The sequence below is a fragment of the Bombina bombina genome, chromosome 5 (genome assembly GCF_027579735.1).
Source record: "Bombina bombina isolate aBomBom1 chromosome 5, aBomBom1.pri, whole genome shotgun sequence".
In the NCBI taxonomy this organism is placed as follows: domain Eukaryota; kingdom Metazoa; phylum Chordata; class Amphibia; order Anura; family Bombinatoridae; genus Bombina; species Bombina bombina.
This window is the reverse complement of record NC_069503.1, coordinates 847723342-847744702: the sequence shown is the minus strand read 5'-3', so window position 1 is coordinate 847744702 and position 21361 is coordinate 847723342. Positions and strand designations below refer to the sequence as shown.

The 21361-nt window shown below is 40.8% G+C and overlaps 1 protein-coding gene across 1 annotated transcript in view; it reads left to right on the top strand.

The window, feature by feature from the left end:
* The window catches only part of OSBPL1A (oxysterol binding protein like 1A), a 702947-nt gene that overhangs the window by 482821 nt on the left and 198765 nt on the right, over positions 1–21361 (top strand). Inside the window, 1 exon segment of the mRNA XM_053714984.1 lies at positions 2463–2538. Coding sequence (XP_053570959.1) covers positions 2463–2538 — 76 coding nt within the window.

Genomic DNA, 21361 nt, shown 5'->3' with positions numbered 1-21361 from the left:
GAACGGGGATTACTCAGATTTGTCCCCCCTACTAAGTCTGGATCAAGAGACCAGAGATTCTCTTCTATGGTGGCTCTCTCGGCCACATCTGTCCAAGGGGATGTCCTTTCGCAGGCCAGATAGGACGATTGTAACAACAGACGCCAGCCTTCTAGGCTGGGGTGCAGTCTGGAACTCCTTGAAAGCTCAGGGATTATGGACTCAGGAGGAGAAACTCCTCCCAATAAATATTCTGGAATTAAGAGCAATATTCAATGCTCTCCTAGCTTGGCCTCAGTTAGCAACTCTGAGGTTCATCAGATTTCAGTCGGACAACATCACGACTGTGGCTTACATCAACCATCAAGGGGGAACCAGAAGTTCCCTAGCGATGTTGGAAGTCTCAAAGATAATTCGCTGGGCAGAGTCTCACTCTTGCCACCTGTCAGCGATTTACATCCCAGGCGTAGAGAACTGGGAGGCGGATTTTCTAAGTCGCCAGACTTTTCATCCGGGGGAGTGGGAACTTCATCCGGAGGTCTTTGCTCAACTGATTCTTCATTGGGGCAAACCAGATCTGGATCTCATGGCGTCTCGCCAGAACGCCAAGCTTCCTTGTTACGGATCCAGGTCCAGGGACCCGGGAGCGGTGCTGATAGATGCTCTGACAGCCCCTTGGGTCTTCAACATGGCTTATGTGTTTCCACTATTCCCGATGCTTCCTCGTTTGATTGCCAAGATCAAACAGGAGAGAGCTTCGGTGATTCTGATAGCGCCTGCGTGGCCACGCAGGACCTGGTATGCAGACCTAGTGGACATGTCGTCCTGTCCACCGTGGTCTCTACCTCTGAGACAGGACCTTCTAATTCAGGGTCCTTTCAAACATCTAAATCTAATTTCTCTGAGGCTGACTGCATGGAGATTGAACGCTTGATTCTATCAAAGCGTGGCTTCTCGGAGTCGGTTATTGATACCTTAATACAGGCTAGGAAAAATTTACCATAAGATATGGCGTAAATATTTATATTGGTGCGAATCCAAGAGTTACTCATGGAGTAAGGTTAGGATTCCTAGGATATTGTCCTTTCTACAAGAGGGTTTAGAAAAGGGCTTATCTGCTAGTTCGTTAAAGGGACAGATTTCTGCTCTGTCTATTCTTCTACACAAACGTCTGGCTGAAGTTCCAGACGTTCAGGTTTTTTGTCAGGCTTTAACTAGGATTAAGCCTGTGTTTAAGACTGTTGCTCCGCCGTGGAGCTTAAACTTAGTTCTTAATGTTCTTCAAGGCGTTCCATTTGAACCCCTTCATTCCATTGATATCAAGCTGTTATCCTGGAAGGTTTTGTTTTTGATGGCTATTTCCTCGGCTCGAAGAGTCTGAGTTATCTGCCTTACATTGTGATTCTCCTTATCTGATTTTTCATTCAGACAAGGTAGTTCTGCGTACTAAACCTGGGTTCTTACCTAAGGTAGTTACTAACAGGAATATCAATCAAGAGATTGTTGTTCCATCACTGTGTCCTAACCCTTCTTCAAAGAAGGAACGACTTTTGCATAATTTGGACGTAGTCCGTGCCCTGAAGTTCTATTTGCAGGCAACTAAAGATTTTCGTCAAACTTCTTCCCTGTTTGTCGTTTACTCTGGACAGAGAAGAGGTCAAAAGGCTTCAGCTACCTCTCTCTCTTTTTGGCTTCGTAGCATAATACGTTTAGCCTACGAGACTGCTGGACAGCAGCCTCCTGAAAGGATTACAGCTCATTCTACTAGAGCTGTGGCTTCCACCTGGGCCTTTAAAAATGAGGCCTCTGTTGAACAGATTTGCAAGGCTGCGACTTGGTCTTCGCTTCACACCTTTTCAAAATTTTACAAATTTGCTTCTTCGGAGGCTATTTTTGGGAGAAAGGTACTTCAGGCAGTGGTTCCTTCTGTTTAATGTTCCTGCCTTGTCCCTCCCTTCATCCGTGTACTTTAGCTTTGGTATTGGTATTCCATAAGTAATGGATGACCCGTGGACTGACTACACTTAACAAGAGAAAACATAATTTATGCTTACCTGATAAATTTATTTCTCTTGTAGTGTAGTCAGTCCACGGCCCGCCCTGTCTTTAAGGCAGACCTAAATTTTAATTAAACTCCAGTCACCACTGCACCCTATGGTTTCTCCTTTCTCGTCTGCTTTGGTCGAATGACTGAATATGACATGTGAGGGGAGGAGCTATATAGCAGCTCTGCTGGGTGATCCTCTTGCAGCTTCCTGTTAGGAAGAGATATATTCCATAAGTAATGGATGACCCGTGGACTGACTACACTACAAGAGAAATAAATTTATCAGGTAAGCATAAATTATGTTTTTATTTTAATATATCCTCATATTCTTTGGGGACTAGGTGTTTATGCAAGCATAGTCCATGCTAAAATTCTAAATTCTAATTATAAAACTAGTTCACATTCAATTTGTAATACTTTGTGTTTCTTTTCATAGAACAAGCTTACCTTCACCAATGTTTTCCAGAAATGATTTCAGTATTTGGAGTATTTTAAGAAAATGCATTGGAATGGTAAGCTAATTCTTGTAACAGTGGTGTGTTGTTCTGTTTTAATAAATACATGTTGTTGTTTTTTTTTTTCTTTGAATGAATGTGTTGAGCAGCTAGTACAATCTTATGTATTCATTCTAGGAAAACTTTGATAGCATTCAGAATCTTAAAATTATATTTTAATTAAAATAAATGGTTTTATTTTTAAAAACTGGCTTATTTAAGCATTTTATTAGTGATAATTCAGGTTATTTATCTTAAGTGACAAAATAATTAAGAAAAATCAAAAGAATAAAAATAGAAATCTTAATTGGCCAGTGCTAAATGAGTTTTGTACATAACCAATATGACTGTAGAGAGTCTTTTTTTTTAGCTTATTATTATTTATTATCATTTATTTGTAAAGCGCTGCCAAATTCCGTAGAGCTGGGTACTATGATAGGGGTATACAATGACAAAGATTTGTGCTAAAATACAAAACCTAACAAAACTAAACAAATCTAGTACAGGAGGAAGAGGGCCCTGCTCAGGAGAGCTCACAGTCTATAGGTTAAGGGTGCAGAGATATAAGGTTGGGGTAGCTTGTTACATTGGTTGTATTTGCAGCAATGAGTCAGACAGTTCATGTACATGTATTAGTTTGGTTCGAATGAGGGATGGAGGAGAGATGGTAAGCCTCTCTGAATAGGTGAGTTTTCAAGGAGCGTCTGAAGCTATACAAGGTTGGAGACAGTCTTATGGAGCAGGGTAGAGAGTTCCAGAGGACAGGAGCAGCACATGCAAAGTCTTGGAGGCGGGATGGGGAATATTTCACGATGAGAGAGGAAATATAGCTGGGAGTTAGACTGTTGAGTGCTTTGTAAGTTAGGGTTAATACTTTAAATTGTATTCTGGAGTGTATGGGGAGCCAGTGTAGAGACTAGCAGAGCGGAGCAGCTGATGTAGATCAGCAACTTAGCTGTATGAGTCTAGCAGAAGCATTCATAATAGATTGGAGGGAGGAGAGGCGGTGTTTTGCAAGGCCATTTAGGAGTAGATTGCAATAATCAATGCGTGACAAAATGAGGGAATGAATAAGTATTTTTGTAGTTTTTTGAGTAAGGAAGGGACAAATTCTGGAAATGTTGCGTAGGTGTGAACGGCAGGATTTGGTAAGCGCTTGTATATGTTTGTTGAATGTGAGTTCTGAGTCTAGTGTGACCCCAAGACAGCGGACCTGGGGTGAGGTGTTGAGAATAGTCTACAACCATCAGAGAAATATCAGGTGTTGGATGTCTCGAAGAGGGGGGGATAAGAAGCATCTCACTTTTGGACAGATTGGGTTGGAGGTAGTGGGAAGACATCCAAGAGGAAATTGCAGAGAGGCAGTCAGAAATCTGGTTGAGTAAAGAGGGAGAGATATCGGTAGAGGAAAAATATATTTGGGTATCATCAGCACACAAGTGGTACTGGAATCCAAAGGAGGCTTTCCAAGGCCTCCACCCCCCAGTCATTCTCTTTGCTGGCTCTAAGCAGGAAGAGTAAAGAGAAGAGGTGTTAAACTGTTAGTTTTATTTTATCTTCAATCAAGTGTTTGTTATTTTTAAATGGTACCGGTGTTGTACTATTTACTCTCAGGCAGGACATAGATGAAGATTTCTGCCTGGAGGATGATGATCTTAGCATTTGTAACTAAGGTCCACTGCTGTTCCCACATTAGCTGAGGAGTACAGGAAAACTTCAGTGTGAGGAACGGTTCTTGCTATACAGCAATGAGGTATGTTCAGTCATATTTTCTGCAGAGACTTTGTTAACTCAGAAAGGCTGACAGTGTCCCCATTAGAGGAAGGGGAAGCAGTAATCCTAGTGTTATCAGAGGTTTTTGCTAAGGGGTTAATTTTTTTTGTGGGCACTCAGTTTGTTATGAGAAATTGAGACAAACGTTTTTGTGTCTGGGAGTAACGTTTTATGGGACATTTGCTTGAGGGTTCTTTGGGGTTGTTTATAACCCACATGGCTTTCAAGCAGGGTTTGTTAGTTTTGTGTAGGCCCCAGCAACATCGAGTGAGGTGGGCGGGGCCTACATTTACAAGCAGCAAGCAACTTCTCCTGAGGCCCTGAGAGTCTTCTAAGGGGCTAATTGAAGCTTTAAACCCCATATTATCACTTCCGAAGGGCAGGTAGGGCCACAGCAGAGCTGTGGCAAGGTGCTTTAGGGGTTTTTAACCGGTTTTAGACACTTATCAATCCATTTTTTTCATTTGGGGATCTATTGCTTATTTACTTGTGGTGCAATCCTTCTAAAGCTTAGTGGGTACACTGTTAAAATTTCAGAATTTTTGAAGCAATTTTGACCTGTTTTGCAGTTTGTGTATGCCTTTTTTCTCTTAAAGGTACAGTACCGTTTTTGCAAATTGTGTTTTTTTCATTAAATAAAGTGTTTTCCAAGCTTGCTAGTCTCATTGCTAGTCTGTATAAACATGTCTGACACTGAGGAAACTCATTGTTCAATTTGTTTAGAAGCCATTGTGGAACCCCCTCTAAGAATGTGTCCCAATTGTACTGATATGTCTATAAATTGCAAACAGCATATTTTGACTTATAATAATTTGGCATTAAATGATTCTCAGACAGAAGTAAATCAGGTTTCGCCATCTAGTTCTCCCCAAGTGTCACAACCAGTTACGCCCGCACAAGCGACACCAAGTACTAGTGCGTCTAATTCTTTCACCTTGCAAGATATGGCTTCAGTTATGAATACTATCCTCACAGAGGTTTTATCTAAACTGCCAGGGTTGCAAGGGAAGCGCAGTAGCTCTGGGTTAAGAACAAATGCTGAGCCTTCTGACGCTTTAGTAGCCGTATCCGATGTTCCCTCACAATGTTCTGAGGTAGGGATGAGGGATTTCTGATTCAAGAAAGATGTTCCCTCAGACAGATTCAGATATGACGGCATTTAAATTTAAGCTAGAGCACCTCCGTTTATTGCTCAGGGAGGTTTTAGCTACTCTGGATGATTGTGACCCTATTGTCGTTCCTAAGAAATTGTGTAAAATGGACAAATATTTAGAGGTTCACTGATGTTTTTCCGGTCCCTAAGAGGATTTCGGACATTGTTACTAAGGAGTGGGATAGACCAGGTATTCCATTCGCTCCCCCTCCTGTTTTCAAGAAAATGTTCCCCATTTCTGACACCATAAAGGACTCATGGCAGACGGTTCCTAAGGTGGAGGGAGCTATTTCTCCAACATAGGTGTGTCCGGTCCACGGCGTCATCCTTACTTATGGGATATTCTCTTCCCCAACAGGAAATGGCAAAGAGCCCAGCAAAGCTGGTCACATGATCCCTCCTAGGCTCCGCCTACCCCAGTCATTCTCTTTGCCGTTGCACAGGCAACATCTCCACGGAGATGGTTAAGAGTTTTTTGGTGTTTAAATGCAGATAAGGTGGTTTTGCGTACTAAGCCTGGTTTTCTTCCGAAAGTTGTTTCCAACAAAAATATTAACCAGGAGATAGTTGTACCTTCTTTGTGTCCGAATCCAGTTTCAAAGAAGGAACGTTTGTTACACAATTTGGACGTAGTCCGTGCTCTAAAATTCTATTTAGAGGCTACTAAAGATTTCAGACAAACATCTTCTTTGTTTGTTGTTTATTCTGGTAAAAGGAGAGGTCAAAAAGCAACTTCTACCTCTCTTTCTTTTTGGCTTAAAAGCATTATCCGATTGGCTTATGAGACTGCCGGATGGCAGCCTCCTGAAAGAATCACAGCTCACTCCACTAGGGCTGTGGCTTCCACATGGGCCTTCAAGAACGAGGCTTCTGTTGACCAGATATGTAAGGCAGCGACTTGGTCTTCACTGCACACTTTTGCCAAATTTTACAAATTTGATACTTTTGCTTCTTCGGAGGGTATTTTTGGGAGAAAGGTTTTGCAAGCCGTGGTGCCTTCCATTTAGGTGACCTGATTTTCTCCCTCCCTTCATCCGTGTCCTAAAGCTTTGGTATTGGTTCCCACAAGTAAGGATGACGCCGTGGACCGGACACACCTATGTTGGAGAAAACAGAATTTATGCTTACCTGATAAATTACTTTCTCCAACGGTGTGTCCGGTCCACGGCCCGCCCTGGTTTTTTTAATCAGGTCTGATGAATTATTTTCTCTAACTACAGTCACCACGGTATCATATGGTTTCTCCTATGCATATTTCCTCCTGTACGTCGGTCGAATGACTGGGGTAGGCGGAGCCTAGGAGGGATCATGTGACCAGCTTTGCTGGGCTCTTTGCCATTTCCTGTTGGGGAAGAGAATATCCCACAAGTAAGGATGACGCCGTGGACCGGACACACCGTTGGAGAAAGTAATTTATCAGGTAAGCATAAATTCTGTTTTCTACTCTGGCTAAGCGTACAACTATACCTATTGAAGACAGTTGTGCTTTCATTGATCCTATGGATAAAAAGTTAGATGGTCTCCTAAAGAAAATTTTTGTTCATGAGGGTTTTCTTCTTCAACCTATAGCGTGCATTGTTCAGGTAACCACTGCAGCTGCTTTTTGGTTTGAGGCTCTAGAAGAGGCTCTTCAGATGGAGACCCCACTAGATGATATTTTGGACAGAATTAGGGCCCTTAAGTTGGCTAATTCTTTTATTACAGACGCCGCTTTTCAACTTGCTGAGTTAGCGGCAAAGAATTCAGGTTTTGCAATTTTAGCGCAAAGAGCGTTATGGCTTAAGTCCTGGTCAGCTGATGTGTCATCTAAATCTAAGCATTTGACCATCCCATTCAAAGGTAAGACCCTATTCGGGCCTGCACTGAAAGAGATCATTTCAGACATCACTGGAGGGAAGGGTCATGCCCTCCCTCAAGATAAGTCAAATAAGACCGGGACCAAACAAAATAATTTTCGTTCCTTTCAAAACTTCAAGGGTGGTCCCGCTTCCTCTTCCCCTGCTGCAAAGCAAGAGGGGAACTTTGCTCAATCCAAGCCAACCTGCAGACCTAACCAGGCTTAGAACAAGGATAAACAGGCCAAAAGCCTGCTGCTGCCACTAAGACAGCATGAAGGGGTAGACCCCGATCTGGGACCGGATCAAGTAGGGGGCAGACTTTCTCTCTTTGCTCAGACCTGGGCAAGAGACGTTCAGGACTCCTGGGCCATAGAAATTGTAACCCAGGGGTATCTCCTAGATTTCAAAGATTCTCCTCCAAGGGGGAGGTTCCATCTTTCTCAATTGTCTGTAAACCAGACAAAAAGAGAGGCGTTCTTAAGCTGTGTAGAAGACCTTTTTACCATGGGAGTGATCTGCCCAGTTCCGAAAACAGAACAGGGGCAAAGATTCTACTCCAATCTGTTTGTGGTTCCCAAAAAAGAGGGAACCTTCAGACAGTCAGTGGTTCAGTGTATGGAGGTAATCAGACTTATGGTAGCGGCAATGGACATAGTTCCGTTTGCTCGCTTGCATCTCAGACCACTGCAACTATGCATGCTCAAACAGTAGAATGGGGATTATGCAGATTTATCTCCTCAGATAAATCTGGATCAAGAGACCAGAGACTCTCTTCTTTGATGGTTGTCACAGGATCACCTGTCCAGGGGAATGTGTTTCCGCAGGCCAGCGTGGGTTATTGTGACGACAGACACCAGCCTACTGGGCTGGGGTGCAGTCTGGAATTCCCTGAAAGCACAGGGTTTGTGGACTCAGGAGGAGGCCCTCCTACCAATAAATATTCTGGAATTAAGAGCGATATTCAATGTTTTTCAGGCGTGGCTTCAGCTGGATTCATCAGGTTTCAGTCGGACAACATCGCGACTGTAGCTTATATCAATCATCAGGGGGGAACAAGGAGTTCCTTGGCGATGATAGAAGTTTCCAGGATAATCCGATGGGCAGATACTCACTCTTGCCATCTATCGGCGATCTATATCCCAGGGGTGGAGAACTGGGAGGCAGATTTTTCATCCGGGGGAGTGGGAGCTCCATCCGGAGGTGTTTGCTCAACTGGTTCAGCTATGGGGCACACCAGAATTGGATCTGATGGCGTCTCGTCAGAACCCCAAACTTCCTCGTTACGGATCCAGGTCAAGGGATCCTCAGGCAGTACTGATAGATGCTCTAGCAGTACCCTGGTCGTTCAACTTGGCTTATGTGTTTCCACCATTCCCTCTCCTTCCACGTCTTATTGCCAGAATCAAACAGGAGAGAGCTTCTGTGATTTTGATAGCGCCTGCGTGGCCACGCAGGACTTGGTATGCAGACCTGGTTGACATGTCATCTCTGCCAACATGGACTCTGCCACTGAGACGGGACCTTTTGATTCAAGGTCCATTCAAGCATCCAAATCTAATTTCTCTGCAACTGTCTGCTTGGAGATTGAACGCTTGATTTTATCAAAGCGAGGTTTCTGAGTCGGTCATAGATACCTTGATTCACGCTCGAAAGCCTGTCACCAGGAAGATCTATCATAAGATACGGCGTAAATATCTTTTTTTGGTGTGAATCCAAAGGCTACTCATGGATTCCTAGGATTTTGTCTTTTCTCCAAGAAGGATTGGAGAAAGGATTGTCCGCTAGTTCCTTAAAGGGACAGATATCTGGGTCGCATTCCATAAATATTAAGCTTCTATCTTGGAAAGTTCTGTTACTAGTTACTATCTCTTCAGCTCGAAGAGTTTCTGAACTATCTGCATTACAATGTGACTCGCCTTATCTTGTTTTCCATACTGATAAGGTGGTTTTGCGTACCAAACCTTGGTTTCTCCCTAAGGTTGTTTCTAACAGGAATATCAATCAAGAAATTGTTGTTCCTTCTCTGTGTCCTAATCCTTCTTCTAAGAAGGACCGTCTGTTGCACAACTTGGACGTGGTTCGTGCCTTGAAGTTTTATTTGCAGGCAACCAAAGATTTTCGCCAATCATCTTCTTTGTTTGTTGTCTATGCTGGAAAGCGTAGAGGTCAAAAGGCTACGGCTACCTCTTTCCTTTTGGCTGAAAAGCATCATCCGTTTGGCTTATGAGACTGCTGGACAGCAGCCTCCTGAAAGAATTACAGCTCACTCCACTAGAGCGGTGGCTTCCACATGGGCTTTTAAAAATGATGCTTCTGTTGAACAGATTTGTAAGGCTGCGACTTGGTCTTCGCTTTATACCTTTTCCAAATTTTACAAATTTGATACTTTTGCTTCTTCGGAGGCTATTTTTGGGAGAAAGGTTTTGCAAGCAGTGGTGCCTTCCATTTAGATTCCTGTCTTGTCCCTCCCTTCATCAGTGTCCTAAAGCTTTGGTATTGGTATCCCACAAGTTAGGATGAATCCGTGGTCTCGGTACATCTTGCAAAAGAAAACAGAATTTATGCTTACCTGATAAATTTCTTTCTTTTGCGATGTACCGAGTCCACGGCCCGCCCTATCTATTCAAGACAGATAGTATTTTTTATGTAAACTTCAGTCACCTCTGCACCTTATATTTTCTCCTTTTCTTCCTTGGCCTTCGGTCAAATGACTGGGGGGTGGAGTTAAGGGGGGAGCTATATAGACAGCTCTGCTGTGGTGCTCTCTTTGCTACTTCCTGTCAGGAAGGACAATATCCCACAAGTTAGGATGAATCTGTGGACTCGGTACATCGCAAAAGAAAGAAATTTATCAAGTAAGCATAAATTCTGTTTTTGATACAAAAGTAATCTGAATTTAATTACAAGACAGGAGGCTTCGTAATTTGCCATTTTTACACTTCACTTTATGAAGAGGAATATAGTATAGGAAATTAACACCTTAACCTGTTTAATTTTGCAACAGATGCATATTTGTAAAATCAGATAAGGATAAAACATTGCACATTTAGTCCTACATTTGCACATCATTACTTAATGTGCTTTAAATAAAATACAAAGAAAGTCAGGAGCTTTAATAGACCCAACGTACACCCAACTGAGGGATACTGATTAAACAAAGAATAGATAATGTTTTGAATAATTTCTTCAACAATAGACTTTATTATAAGGCACCTCTAACAGTAAGCTTAAGATTTGATTGAAGTATCAAAGAAATATATATTCTGGTTCATTTCTGAAGGAACTTTTTCCCCCCTAATAAAACAGACAATGAAATGCTTACCTACAGGAATTCCAAGAGGAAAATGACTCATAAATATCAGCTGTGTGCTGGTTGATGGCCTATAGCATGCCTTGTGAAAAAACTAAACCTGTAGATGATTTAGGGTTCTAGCTGGAGGTACTGTAAAATGATTGCCATCGCTTCCTATGCACCATAAATTCAAGACTTAAAAACTCAACTGCAATTCATTCCTCGATCCCAAGTTTCTTGAAGGAGACTATATACTTTGGTTTATTCTACAGAAGGAAAATTTAGAATAGATGGGAAACTTACAGTCCCAAAATATTTAAAAAGTAGAACTTCATTTGCCGATGAGATTCTAAAAGAAATATATCATTACTACAATCAATGGAAGTGGATAACTCATGGTATAATAGCAAAGAAGGAAGCACATTAGCTTGAGATTGGAGGAAAACATCTAGAGCCAGACTAGATATAGGACTCAGAAAAAAGGGGATAAAGTAATACAAATAAAGTATAACCTAAAGGTGCTGAGTATAATTATTCAAATTTGATCAGAGAGCACCTAAAGGGGGGGTAATACAGCACTAGAGAGACTCACACATAGATGAATTACAAAAGTCATAACGGCAACATAAAGTGCTTTACCCCTAAGAAATGTGTGTATAGGTAAATTTAAGATTATATTTCAGTAACTATTGAGCTGAGTAACACATTCCTATAATATCTTTATTAGAGTCACTATGTAATCGTACAAAAAATTAAAAACACTAAAACTCTCCTAAATAATACTTAGAAGGGAAATTAATCTAGGCGAGTATAGTACCATGTAGACGGGTATGTATCAAGTGGAGAAAACAATTATCAAGGTAGAGATAAGTGTAGAATAATGGGGCTTGTCAGGGGATAACGAATAGAAATATATTAAAGGGACACGGAACCCAAATGTTTTCTTTCATGATTCAGATAGAGCATGACTTTTTAAGCATCTTTCTAATTTACTCCTATTATCAATTTTTCTTTGTTCTCTTGCTATCTTTATTTTAAAAGCAGGAATGTAAATCTTAGCAGCCAGCCCATTTTAGGCTCAGCACCATGGATAGTGCTTGCTTATTGGAGGCTTACATCTACCTACCAATAAACAAGCATAACCCAGGTTCTCAACTAAAGGCTGGCTCCTATTCACCACATTTCTGCTTTTTAAATAGAGATAGCAAGAGAATGAAGAAAAATGGATAATAGGTGTAAATTAGAAAGTTGCTTAAAATTGCATGCTCTATCTGAATCGTGAAAGAACAAAATTGGGTTCAGTGTCCCTTTAATCTATTAAAGATTCTCTGTTGAGTCCTATTGCCCATGTATTCACACTCACAAATGGTTAAATCTCTCTACTTAAGCCCCTTCTATAGCAGGGACTGAATTAATATTAACCCTTTGAGTCACCACGCAAAACGTGAAGCCCCAGCGATGCCTGTCACTATACAGGCCTGATCTCCAGGGTAGGAGCGGGTGGGAGCCCCCAGATCTCCCTCAACGTGGGAGAGTGCTAGTGACAGCTCTGAGCCGTCGTTAGCACCTGACTGAGACAATTTGCGACGGTTTAGAGCCGTCGTTAGCACTCAAGGGGTTAAACTCGCTATACTGGCATACATACACTGCACATCATGGTTATTAGGAGAGTTTAGCGGTTAAAAAAGAGAGAGACAAGCTCTCAGAAGCAAGGCCCCTGACACGTGTTTCGCTCTCGCTTCATCAGAGGGGTTACGCGCCAGCTGCGATTTTGATTTATTTACAGGTTCAGAAGTCCCACCTCCTAAATAGGATAGGAGGTTGGAAGTTATTATCTGTACACTGATTGGTTGCTTGGTACATCAATCAGTGCTTTGTATCCAATAAGGAGGTATTTCCTTGTTTACACTAATTGCAAGTATTTCGTACTTTGAAACTACTCGGATTGAACTTTTACAGTTTGGGAATAATACATATTCCGTGTAGAACATATCAGTCTGTAATCTTCAATATAGGGCGCATGTAGTTCGCAAATAACGTTCACGATGGTTGTAATAAAATGTATGCATGAAACTTGCAATTATTGCAAGTTTATCATTATTTGATAGTTACTTAAATTGTGCACTTATGATTCTGAATTCTGGAACATGCCAATAATATTAAAAACTCTAAAAAAAGATTTATCCAAAGGTAACACCCCATTATCAGTGGCACAACACTTACAATTTCACAAAAGTTTACCTACAAATCTACACTATGCTGTCATACAGAAAAAATCACTGGGCATAAGAGAAGGCAATCTGGAAGAAGTACTCCTTCAAACAGAATGGATATACCTGTTGGATGCCCTACAGCCTAAAGGACTTAATGAGAGCAATAATTATGTTTACCTATAAAAAATTATAAATAATCTCATCTTATTCTTGTACTCTAAACCCAATGCAGTTAAAACAGAAGCAAGGCTGATAACTCATAACCTCATTAGCACGTTTTTCACTGTATCACTGAACAATTAATATTTATGAATACACTTGTTTCATTACTCATAGTACATTCTAAACAATTATTATTTTTGTTTGAAACGTAATACAATTATATGTCTGATATAACTCAGCTGAATTTCACACTATATAAAATGCATTTTATTTTCAATGTACTTTTTCACTATGTATGTATGCTATATTAATTTCACAAACACTCTGAAGAAATATTTGTTTTCCTTCTACCCACATTGTTACACTTTTGGATATCTCCTCTTTATGTTTTCAAATCATGATTTGCCAGACGGATCACTCATCCACATAAATATAACCACAATTGGATATATATCTCACACACACCTATAATCTCTATTTAAGTAATTGGTCTGTTTTATATGCACTATCCTGCTTAATCAATACGGTTCAAATTCTGATCTCTTAAAAATTATAAATAGTATTCTTCAGCTATCTCTGCAATTAGAGAGAATTGTCTAAATACAATCTGTTTAGAGCATAATGTAACTAGATAAATAGATGAGTCCTTTGGTTACAAACATCACCATATAAATATGTGGAGAACATGAGAGCCCTCCACATACATGATCTGCAAGTATAATGCTGTCATAATACATAGCATTGAAATGTCAGTCCATCATAATTCATTTAACGTAGCAATTACTATGTACATTTTATCATAATCACCAGAATCTCACACATGTGCCTCATGTAAAGACACGTAAACGGAGGATACATGTAATACTCTCAAATCGTAAGTGCACAATTTAAGTAACTATCAAATAATGACAAACTTGCAATAACGGCAAGTTTCATGCATACATTGTATTACGATGATCGTGAACGTTATTTGCAAAATACATGTGCCCTATATCGAAGCATACAGAAAGGATGATACGTTCTACATGGAATATGTATTATTCCCAAACTGTCAAAGTTCAATACGAGTAGTTTTTCAAAGTACAATATACTTGCAATTAGTGTAAACAAGGAAATACCTCCTCATTGAATATAAAGCACTGATTGATGTACCAAACTACCAGTGTACAGATAATTACTTCTGACCTCCTATCCTGCAAAATGAGGGAAGTGCAATGCTAATTTTGTTTTTATTTCTAAAAAAAATATATGAATGGAAGTATGTATGAAAAATGCAGTTTTCATTGATAGAATTTGAAAGTACAGTTTAATATCAATCATCTTAAAAGCTATAATAAAAGTAAGTTTATAGATGCCAATATCTAGAACTAGACAGTACATTTGTCCAGTACTTTGCATCTAATCAAGTAAGTCAAGTATTGATTGAACGTGGTCAGCTGACAAATGTTGGCTTTGAAATACACAGTCTATTTTTCTAGAAACATCAACGATAATTCTATTTAAATCTCAAATTAATATTAGGATTTGACAAGCTCTACCATATTTGTGGTTATAAGTACCATACAATACATAATACTTGGGTAGAGTTACAATCCAGGTATTGCTCGTCACTAAGCAGCATAATAAATTCAGCTGTGTACTTATATTGATGGGGTATGGAGATAAGGAACTTTTGGAAGGGTATTTGGTAAGCTTTGCTGAAGAATATGTTTTTGGAAAATACTTGAAGCTTTGGAAGTTTGGAGTCGGAGACCCGACCAGAATGAAGTAGAGAGTTTGAGACATTATGTGTAGCATGACAGAGGTCTTGGAGAGGGAGATGCAAATGACATATAATGGGTATAATAATAGGGAGCTGAAGACCTTAGTTCTGGGATTATCTAGAGATGAGAGTGGATGTATAGGTGTGAGATTGTAGGTTAAAGTAAGTAAAGTAAAGCCTATTGCGACCTATTAGGCAGTAAAGCCTGTCAGAATGCAATCAATGAGGGGGTAGAGTTTTTATTTTTAATTTACTAGTCATACTGACCATTCCTCCTTGCCAATGCAGGAAGTTTTTATCTGTGGAGACTTATTTGTCCTTTGAGGACAACCCCATGATTGGATCTGTGTCTGGCAAAGGCATTCATAATAGATTGTAGAGGGAAGAGAGGGTTGTTGGGAAGGCTACTTTAGAAGTAGGCTGAAATAGACTAGATAAGTGAGTGTCTCAACATTTTGGAAGTGTCCTATGAAGGGAAAGTGTGAATTCTAGAGGATGACAGAATTAGGCCGTGCTTGGTTATGAGGAAGGGGGAGTGAAATAGAAAGCTGAACTAAGTGTGATGTCACTTGACTGTAAGTTTTCTGTCATAGATAGACATCCAGGAGGAAATTGCAGTACCTATTAGTTAAAATATCTTATGTATCATTAAATATACATATAATGTATTTATGTATGCACACACATACGCTCAAAAACAAAAGACAGTTTTGAGGTAGATTACCCGCTAGTTTAAATAAAAAAAACAAAAAAAAAAAACACATGCAGGTGCCATGGTAATTTTTAAAACCATTATTGTCATGAATTCACATTCTTTTCTATTATTCAATTTTACCATCTACTGTATATTATAACTACCTGCTGAGAGCTCCTCACTATACTGCAAAAGCACAACCAGTCTTTCTAGCGCAGTGTATTTCAATGAACTTAGATATCATCTTAATGTCCTTTTCAGATGTGCTATAAACAGTTAATGTAATTTCAGCATTTTTTTGTCTTTGCTGTGTAACTTTTCAGAGTACAATGCTAATCAGAATAAAAGTTATTTGGTTGTTTAAACTTTCTGTACAATAGAGCAGTGTTTTTTTAAACTCCAGTCCTTAGGGCTTTGATTTTCATATCTGAACTAAAACACAGGTGCAATAACCAACTGATCGGCAAAAGCAGGTTATTAAACTTGGTTACTAATTAACTGATTATTTCTCCTGTGCTCAAGGTCAGATATCATGATTACTGGCCTGTTAGTGTGCCTGGAAAACTGGAGTTCATATTAAAAGTATATGAACAAATAGACAAACACACACACAAACATATATATATATACACACATACACGCAGTCACATACATACACACACACACTGGTTGAAACTTTCCAGTAGCTGTTGCCGAGTAGAAATTTAATGGTGGCGAGTGAAAGTTAGTGCGTGAATGTTTGGATTGCTGCTGCAAATATTATCTAAAGGGATATTATATATTCATGAAAGGACAAGGATATGTTATTCCTCTAGGGCTATAGGGACCAATTAGTGCTTAGATTGTTACTTCTGAGAGGCTAAACAGGGGCAGAGAAGGATGGAGAGGAAAAGTAAAAAGTGGAGAAAAATATAGTGAAGAGCTCTGAAATAGGGGAAAGAAAGAGAACATATGGCCTGAGAGAGAAGCAAGATGGTAAAACGAAAGATTGGAGAGAGGAGGGAGTGGATAAAGATAGTTGAGAGATAATTATAAATAAAAATCCAGGTCTGCTATGACCTCACATTAACGTCAACACTCACTCTGCTTTCTTTCAGTTCAACAACTTCATTTTTCTATCCAGCTATTGTCTTCCTTAGAACCCCTTGTTGATGTTGCTATTCACTATTTTTGTCAATTTATTACTGTATGTAGCATTATTTAATTTATGGTATAAAATAAAAACAATATTAAAAAATGACTGTGCAATAAAGTGTTTCATACATACTCAAAGAGGGGGTGGAGTAGTGTTTGTGGGGTGAGCTGGTAGTGGGTGAGATCAAAAGTGATGTAACATTTTGGGCAGACTAGTAGCTTAGGACTTGAAATTTTGAGATATATATATATGGCATGGAGAGTCCACAAATCCATTCCAATTACTAGTGGGAATTCGACTTCTGGCCACCAGGAGGAGGCAAATAACACACCTGCAAAGCTTTAAGTATTCCTCCTACTTCCCACAATCCCCCAGTCATTCTTTGACTTTGTACATGATGGCGGTGTGCGAAGATGGTGTCTGAAGAAAATAAATCCTTTAATGTGTAGTCTCCCTGCAAGCAAGTATTGTGGCTATGCTGTGTCCATGTAATCCTCTGTAGTAAGAGTTATGGTGGCTATTAGCTGTTGGAGGTCAGCAGGGTAGTCCTTGCTTTTCCTCCAACAATTTATGCTAACCCCTATATAGAAAACCAGGGTTGTTTACTCTGCTTTTCTTTTCTCTTCAGGTCCCTATCGGAGGTCATCTGAGTGTCATACCTGATATGCTGTACCTTCCCTGCAGCTGAACTCCACAGGTAAGTGCTTTTTGCCTTCTAGGTGAGAAAGATATAGCGCTTTGGGGTTAAAATTCCTTCAGGTGGAGATTGGTGACTCATTTATATATCTCTTCATATTGGGGATATTTTTTGGGCAGCAGAAGCAGGGTACTGAACTGCTTTATTTAGGAGATAATTTATAAGGCAGTGTAACATATCTTCTTTAATAGAGACTGCCTAGAGAGGGCTCTTGAGGCATTAATGTTTCTCCAACATAGGTGTGTCCGGTCCACGGCGTCATCCTTACTTGTGGGATATTCTCTTCCCCAACAGGAAATGGCAAAGAGCCCAGCAAAGCTGGTCACATGATCCCTCCTAGGCTCCGCCTTCCCCAGTCATTCTCTTTGCCGTTGTACAGGCAACATCTCCACGGAGATGGCTTAGAGTTTTTTAGTGTTTAACTGTAGTTTTTATTATTCAATCAAGAGTTTGTTATTTTAAAATAGTGCTGGTATGTACTATTTACTCTGAAACAGAAAAGAGATGAAGATTTCTGTTTGTAAGAGGAAAATGATTTTAGCAACCGTTACTAAAATCGATGGCTGTTCCACACAGGACTGTTGAGAGGAATTAACTTCAGTTGGGGGAACAGTGAGCAGACTTTTGCTGCTTGAGGTATGACACATTCTAACAAGACGATGTAATGCTGGAAGCTGTCATTTTCCCTATGGGATCCGGTAAGCCATTTTATTACAGACAGTAAATAAGGGCTTCACAAGGGCTTTTTAAGACTGTAGACATTTTCTGGGCTAAATCGATTTATATATAAACATATTTTATACTCCATAGCCTTGAGGAATTATTTTAATCTTGGGAATTTTGTAAAATAACCGGCAGGCACTGTATTGGACACCTTATTCTCTAGGGGCTTTCCCTAATCATAGGCAGAGTCTCATTTTCGCGCCTGTATTGCGCACTTGTTTTTGAGAAGCATGACATGCAGATGCATGTGTGAGGAGCTCTGATACATAGAAAAGACTTTCTGAAGGCGTCATTTGGTATCGTATTCCCCTTTGGGCTTGGTTGGGTCTCAGCAAAGCAGATACCAGGGACTGTAAAGGGGTTAAATATAAAAACGGCTCCGGTTCCGTTATTTTAAGGGTTAAAGCTTCCAAATTTGGTGTGCAATACTTTTAAGGCTTTAAGACACTGTGGTGAAATTTTGGTGAATTTTGAACAATTCCTTCATACTTTTTCGCAATTGCAGTAATAAAGTGTGTTCAGTTTAAAATTTAAAGTGACAGTAACTGTTTTATTTTAAAACGTTTTTTGTACTTTGTTATCAAGTTTATGCCTGTTTAACATGTCTGAACTGCCAGATAGACTGTGTTCTGAATGTGGGGAAGCCAAGGTCCCTTCTCATTTAAATAGATGTGATTTATGTGACACAAAATTTAGAGAAAATGATGCCCAAGATGATTCCTCAAGTGAGGGGAGTAAGCATGGTACTGCATCATCCCCTCCTTCGTCTACACCAGTCTTGCCCACACAAGAGGCCCTTAGTACATCTAGCGCGCCAATACTCCTTACTATGCAACAATTAACGGCTGTAATGGATAATTCTATCAAAAACATTTTAGCCAAAATGCCCACTTATCAGCGAAAGCGCGACTGCTCTGTTTTAGAAAATACTGAAGAGCATGAGGACGCTGATGATATTGTTTCTGAAGGGCCCCTACACCAGTCTGAGGGGGCCAGGGAGGTTTTGTCTGAGGGAGAAATTTCAGATTCAGGGAAAATTTCTCAACAAGCTGAACCTGATGTGATTACATTTAAATTTAAGTTGGAACATCTCCGCGCTCTGCTTAAGGAGGTGTTATCCACTCTGGATGATTGTGAGAATTTGGTCATCCCAGAGAAACTATGTAAAATGGACAAGTTCCTAGAGGTCCCGGGGCCCCCCGAAGCTTTTCCTATACCCAAGCGGGTGGCGGACATTGTAAATAAAGAATGGGAAAGGCCCGGTATACCTTTCGTCCCTCCCCCCATATTTAAAAAATTGTTTCCTATGGTCGACCCCAGAAAGGACTTATGGCAGACAGTCCCCAAGGTCGAGGGGGCGGTTTCTACTCTAAACAAACGCACCACTATACCCATAGAAGATAGTTGTGCTTTCAAAGATCCTATGGATAAAAAATTAGAAGGTTTGCTTAAAAAGATGTTTGTTCAGCAAGGTTACCTTCTACAACCAATTTCATGCATTGTCCCTGTCACTACAGCCGCGTGTTTCTGGTTCGATGAGCTAGAAAAGGCGATCACTAGTAATTCTCCTTCTTATGAGGAGATTATGGACAGAATCCGTGCTCTCAAATTGGCTAATTCTTTCACCCTAGACGCCACTTTGCAATTGGCTAGGTTAGCGGCGAAAAATTCTGGGTTTGCTATTGTGGCGCGCAGAGCGCTTTGGTTAAAATCTTGGTCAGCGGATGCGTCTTCCAAGAACAAATTGCTTAACATTCCTTTCAAGGGGAAAACGCTGTTTGGCCCTGACTTGAAAGAGATTATCTCTGATATCACTGGGGGCAAGGGCCACGCCCTTCCTCAGGATAGGTCTTTCAAGGCCAAAAATAAACCTAATTTTCGTCCCTTTCGTAGAAACGGACCAGCCCCAAGTGCTACGTCCTCTAAGCAAGAGGGTAATACTTCTCAAGCCAAGCCAGCCTGGAGACCAATGCAAGGCTGGAACAAGGGAAAGCAGGCCAAGAAACCTGCCACTGCTACCAAGACAGCATGAGATGTTGGCCCCCGATCCGGGACCGGATCTGGTGGGGGGCAGACTCTCTCTCTTCGCTCAGGCTTGGGCAAGAGATGTTCTGGATCCTTGGGCGCTAGAAATAGTCTCCCAAGGTTATCTTCTGGAATTCAAAGGGCTTCCCCCAAGGGGGAGGTTCCACAGGTCTCAATTGTCTTCAGACCACATAAAAAAACAGGCATTCTTACATTGTGTAGAAGACCTGTTAAAAATGGGAGTGATTCATCCTGTTCCATTAGGAGAACAAGGGATGGGGTTCTACTCCAATCTGTTCGTAGTTCCCAAAAAAGAGGGAACGTTCAGACCAATCTTAGATCTCAAGATCCTAAACAAGTTTCTCAAGGTTCCATCGTTCAAAATGGAAACCATTCGAACAATTCTTCCTTCCATCCAGGAAGGTCAATTCATGACCACGGTGGATTTAAAGGATGCGTATCTACATATTCCTATCCACAAGGAACATCATCGGTTCCTAAGGTTCGCATTCCTGGACAAGCATTACCAGTTCGTGGCACTTCCGTTCGGATTAGCCACTGCTCCAAGGATTTTCACAAAGGTACTAGGGTCCCTTCTAGCGGTGCTAAGACCAAGGGGCATTGCAGTAGTACCTTACTTGGACGACATTCTGATTCAAGCGTCGTCCCTTCCTCTAGCAAAGGCTCACACGGACATTGTCCTGGCCTTTCTCAGATCTCACGGATGGAAAGTGAACGTAGAAAAGAGTTCTCTATCTCCGTCAACGAGGGTTCCCTTCTTGGGAACAATAATAGACTCCTTAGAAATGAGGATTTTTCTGACAGAGACCAGAAAAACAAAACTTCTAAACTCTTGTCAAATACTTCATTCCGTTCCTCTTCCTTCCATAGCGCAGTGCATGGAAGTAATAGGTTTGATGGTAGCGGCAATGGACATAGTTCCTTTTGCGCGCATTCATCTAAGACCATTACAACTGTGCATGCTCAGTCAGTGGAATGGGGACTATACAGACTTGTCTCCGACGATACAAGTAAATCAGAAGACCAGAGATTCACTCTGTTGGTGGCTGTCCCTGGACAACCTGTCACAGGGGATGAGCTTCCGCAGACCAGAGTGGGTCATTGTCACGACCGACGCCAGTCTGATGGGCTGGGGCGCGGTCTGGGGACCCCTGAAAGCTCAGGGTCTTTGGTCTCGGGAAGAATCTCTTCTACCGATAAATATTCTGGAACTGAGAGCGATACTCAATGCTCTCAAGGCTTGGCCTCAGCTAGCAAAGGCCAAGTTCATACGGTTTCAATCAGACAACATGACGACTGTTGCGTACATCAACCATCAGGGGGGAACAAGGAGTTCCCTGGCGATGGAAGAAG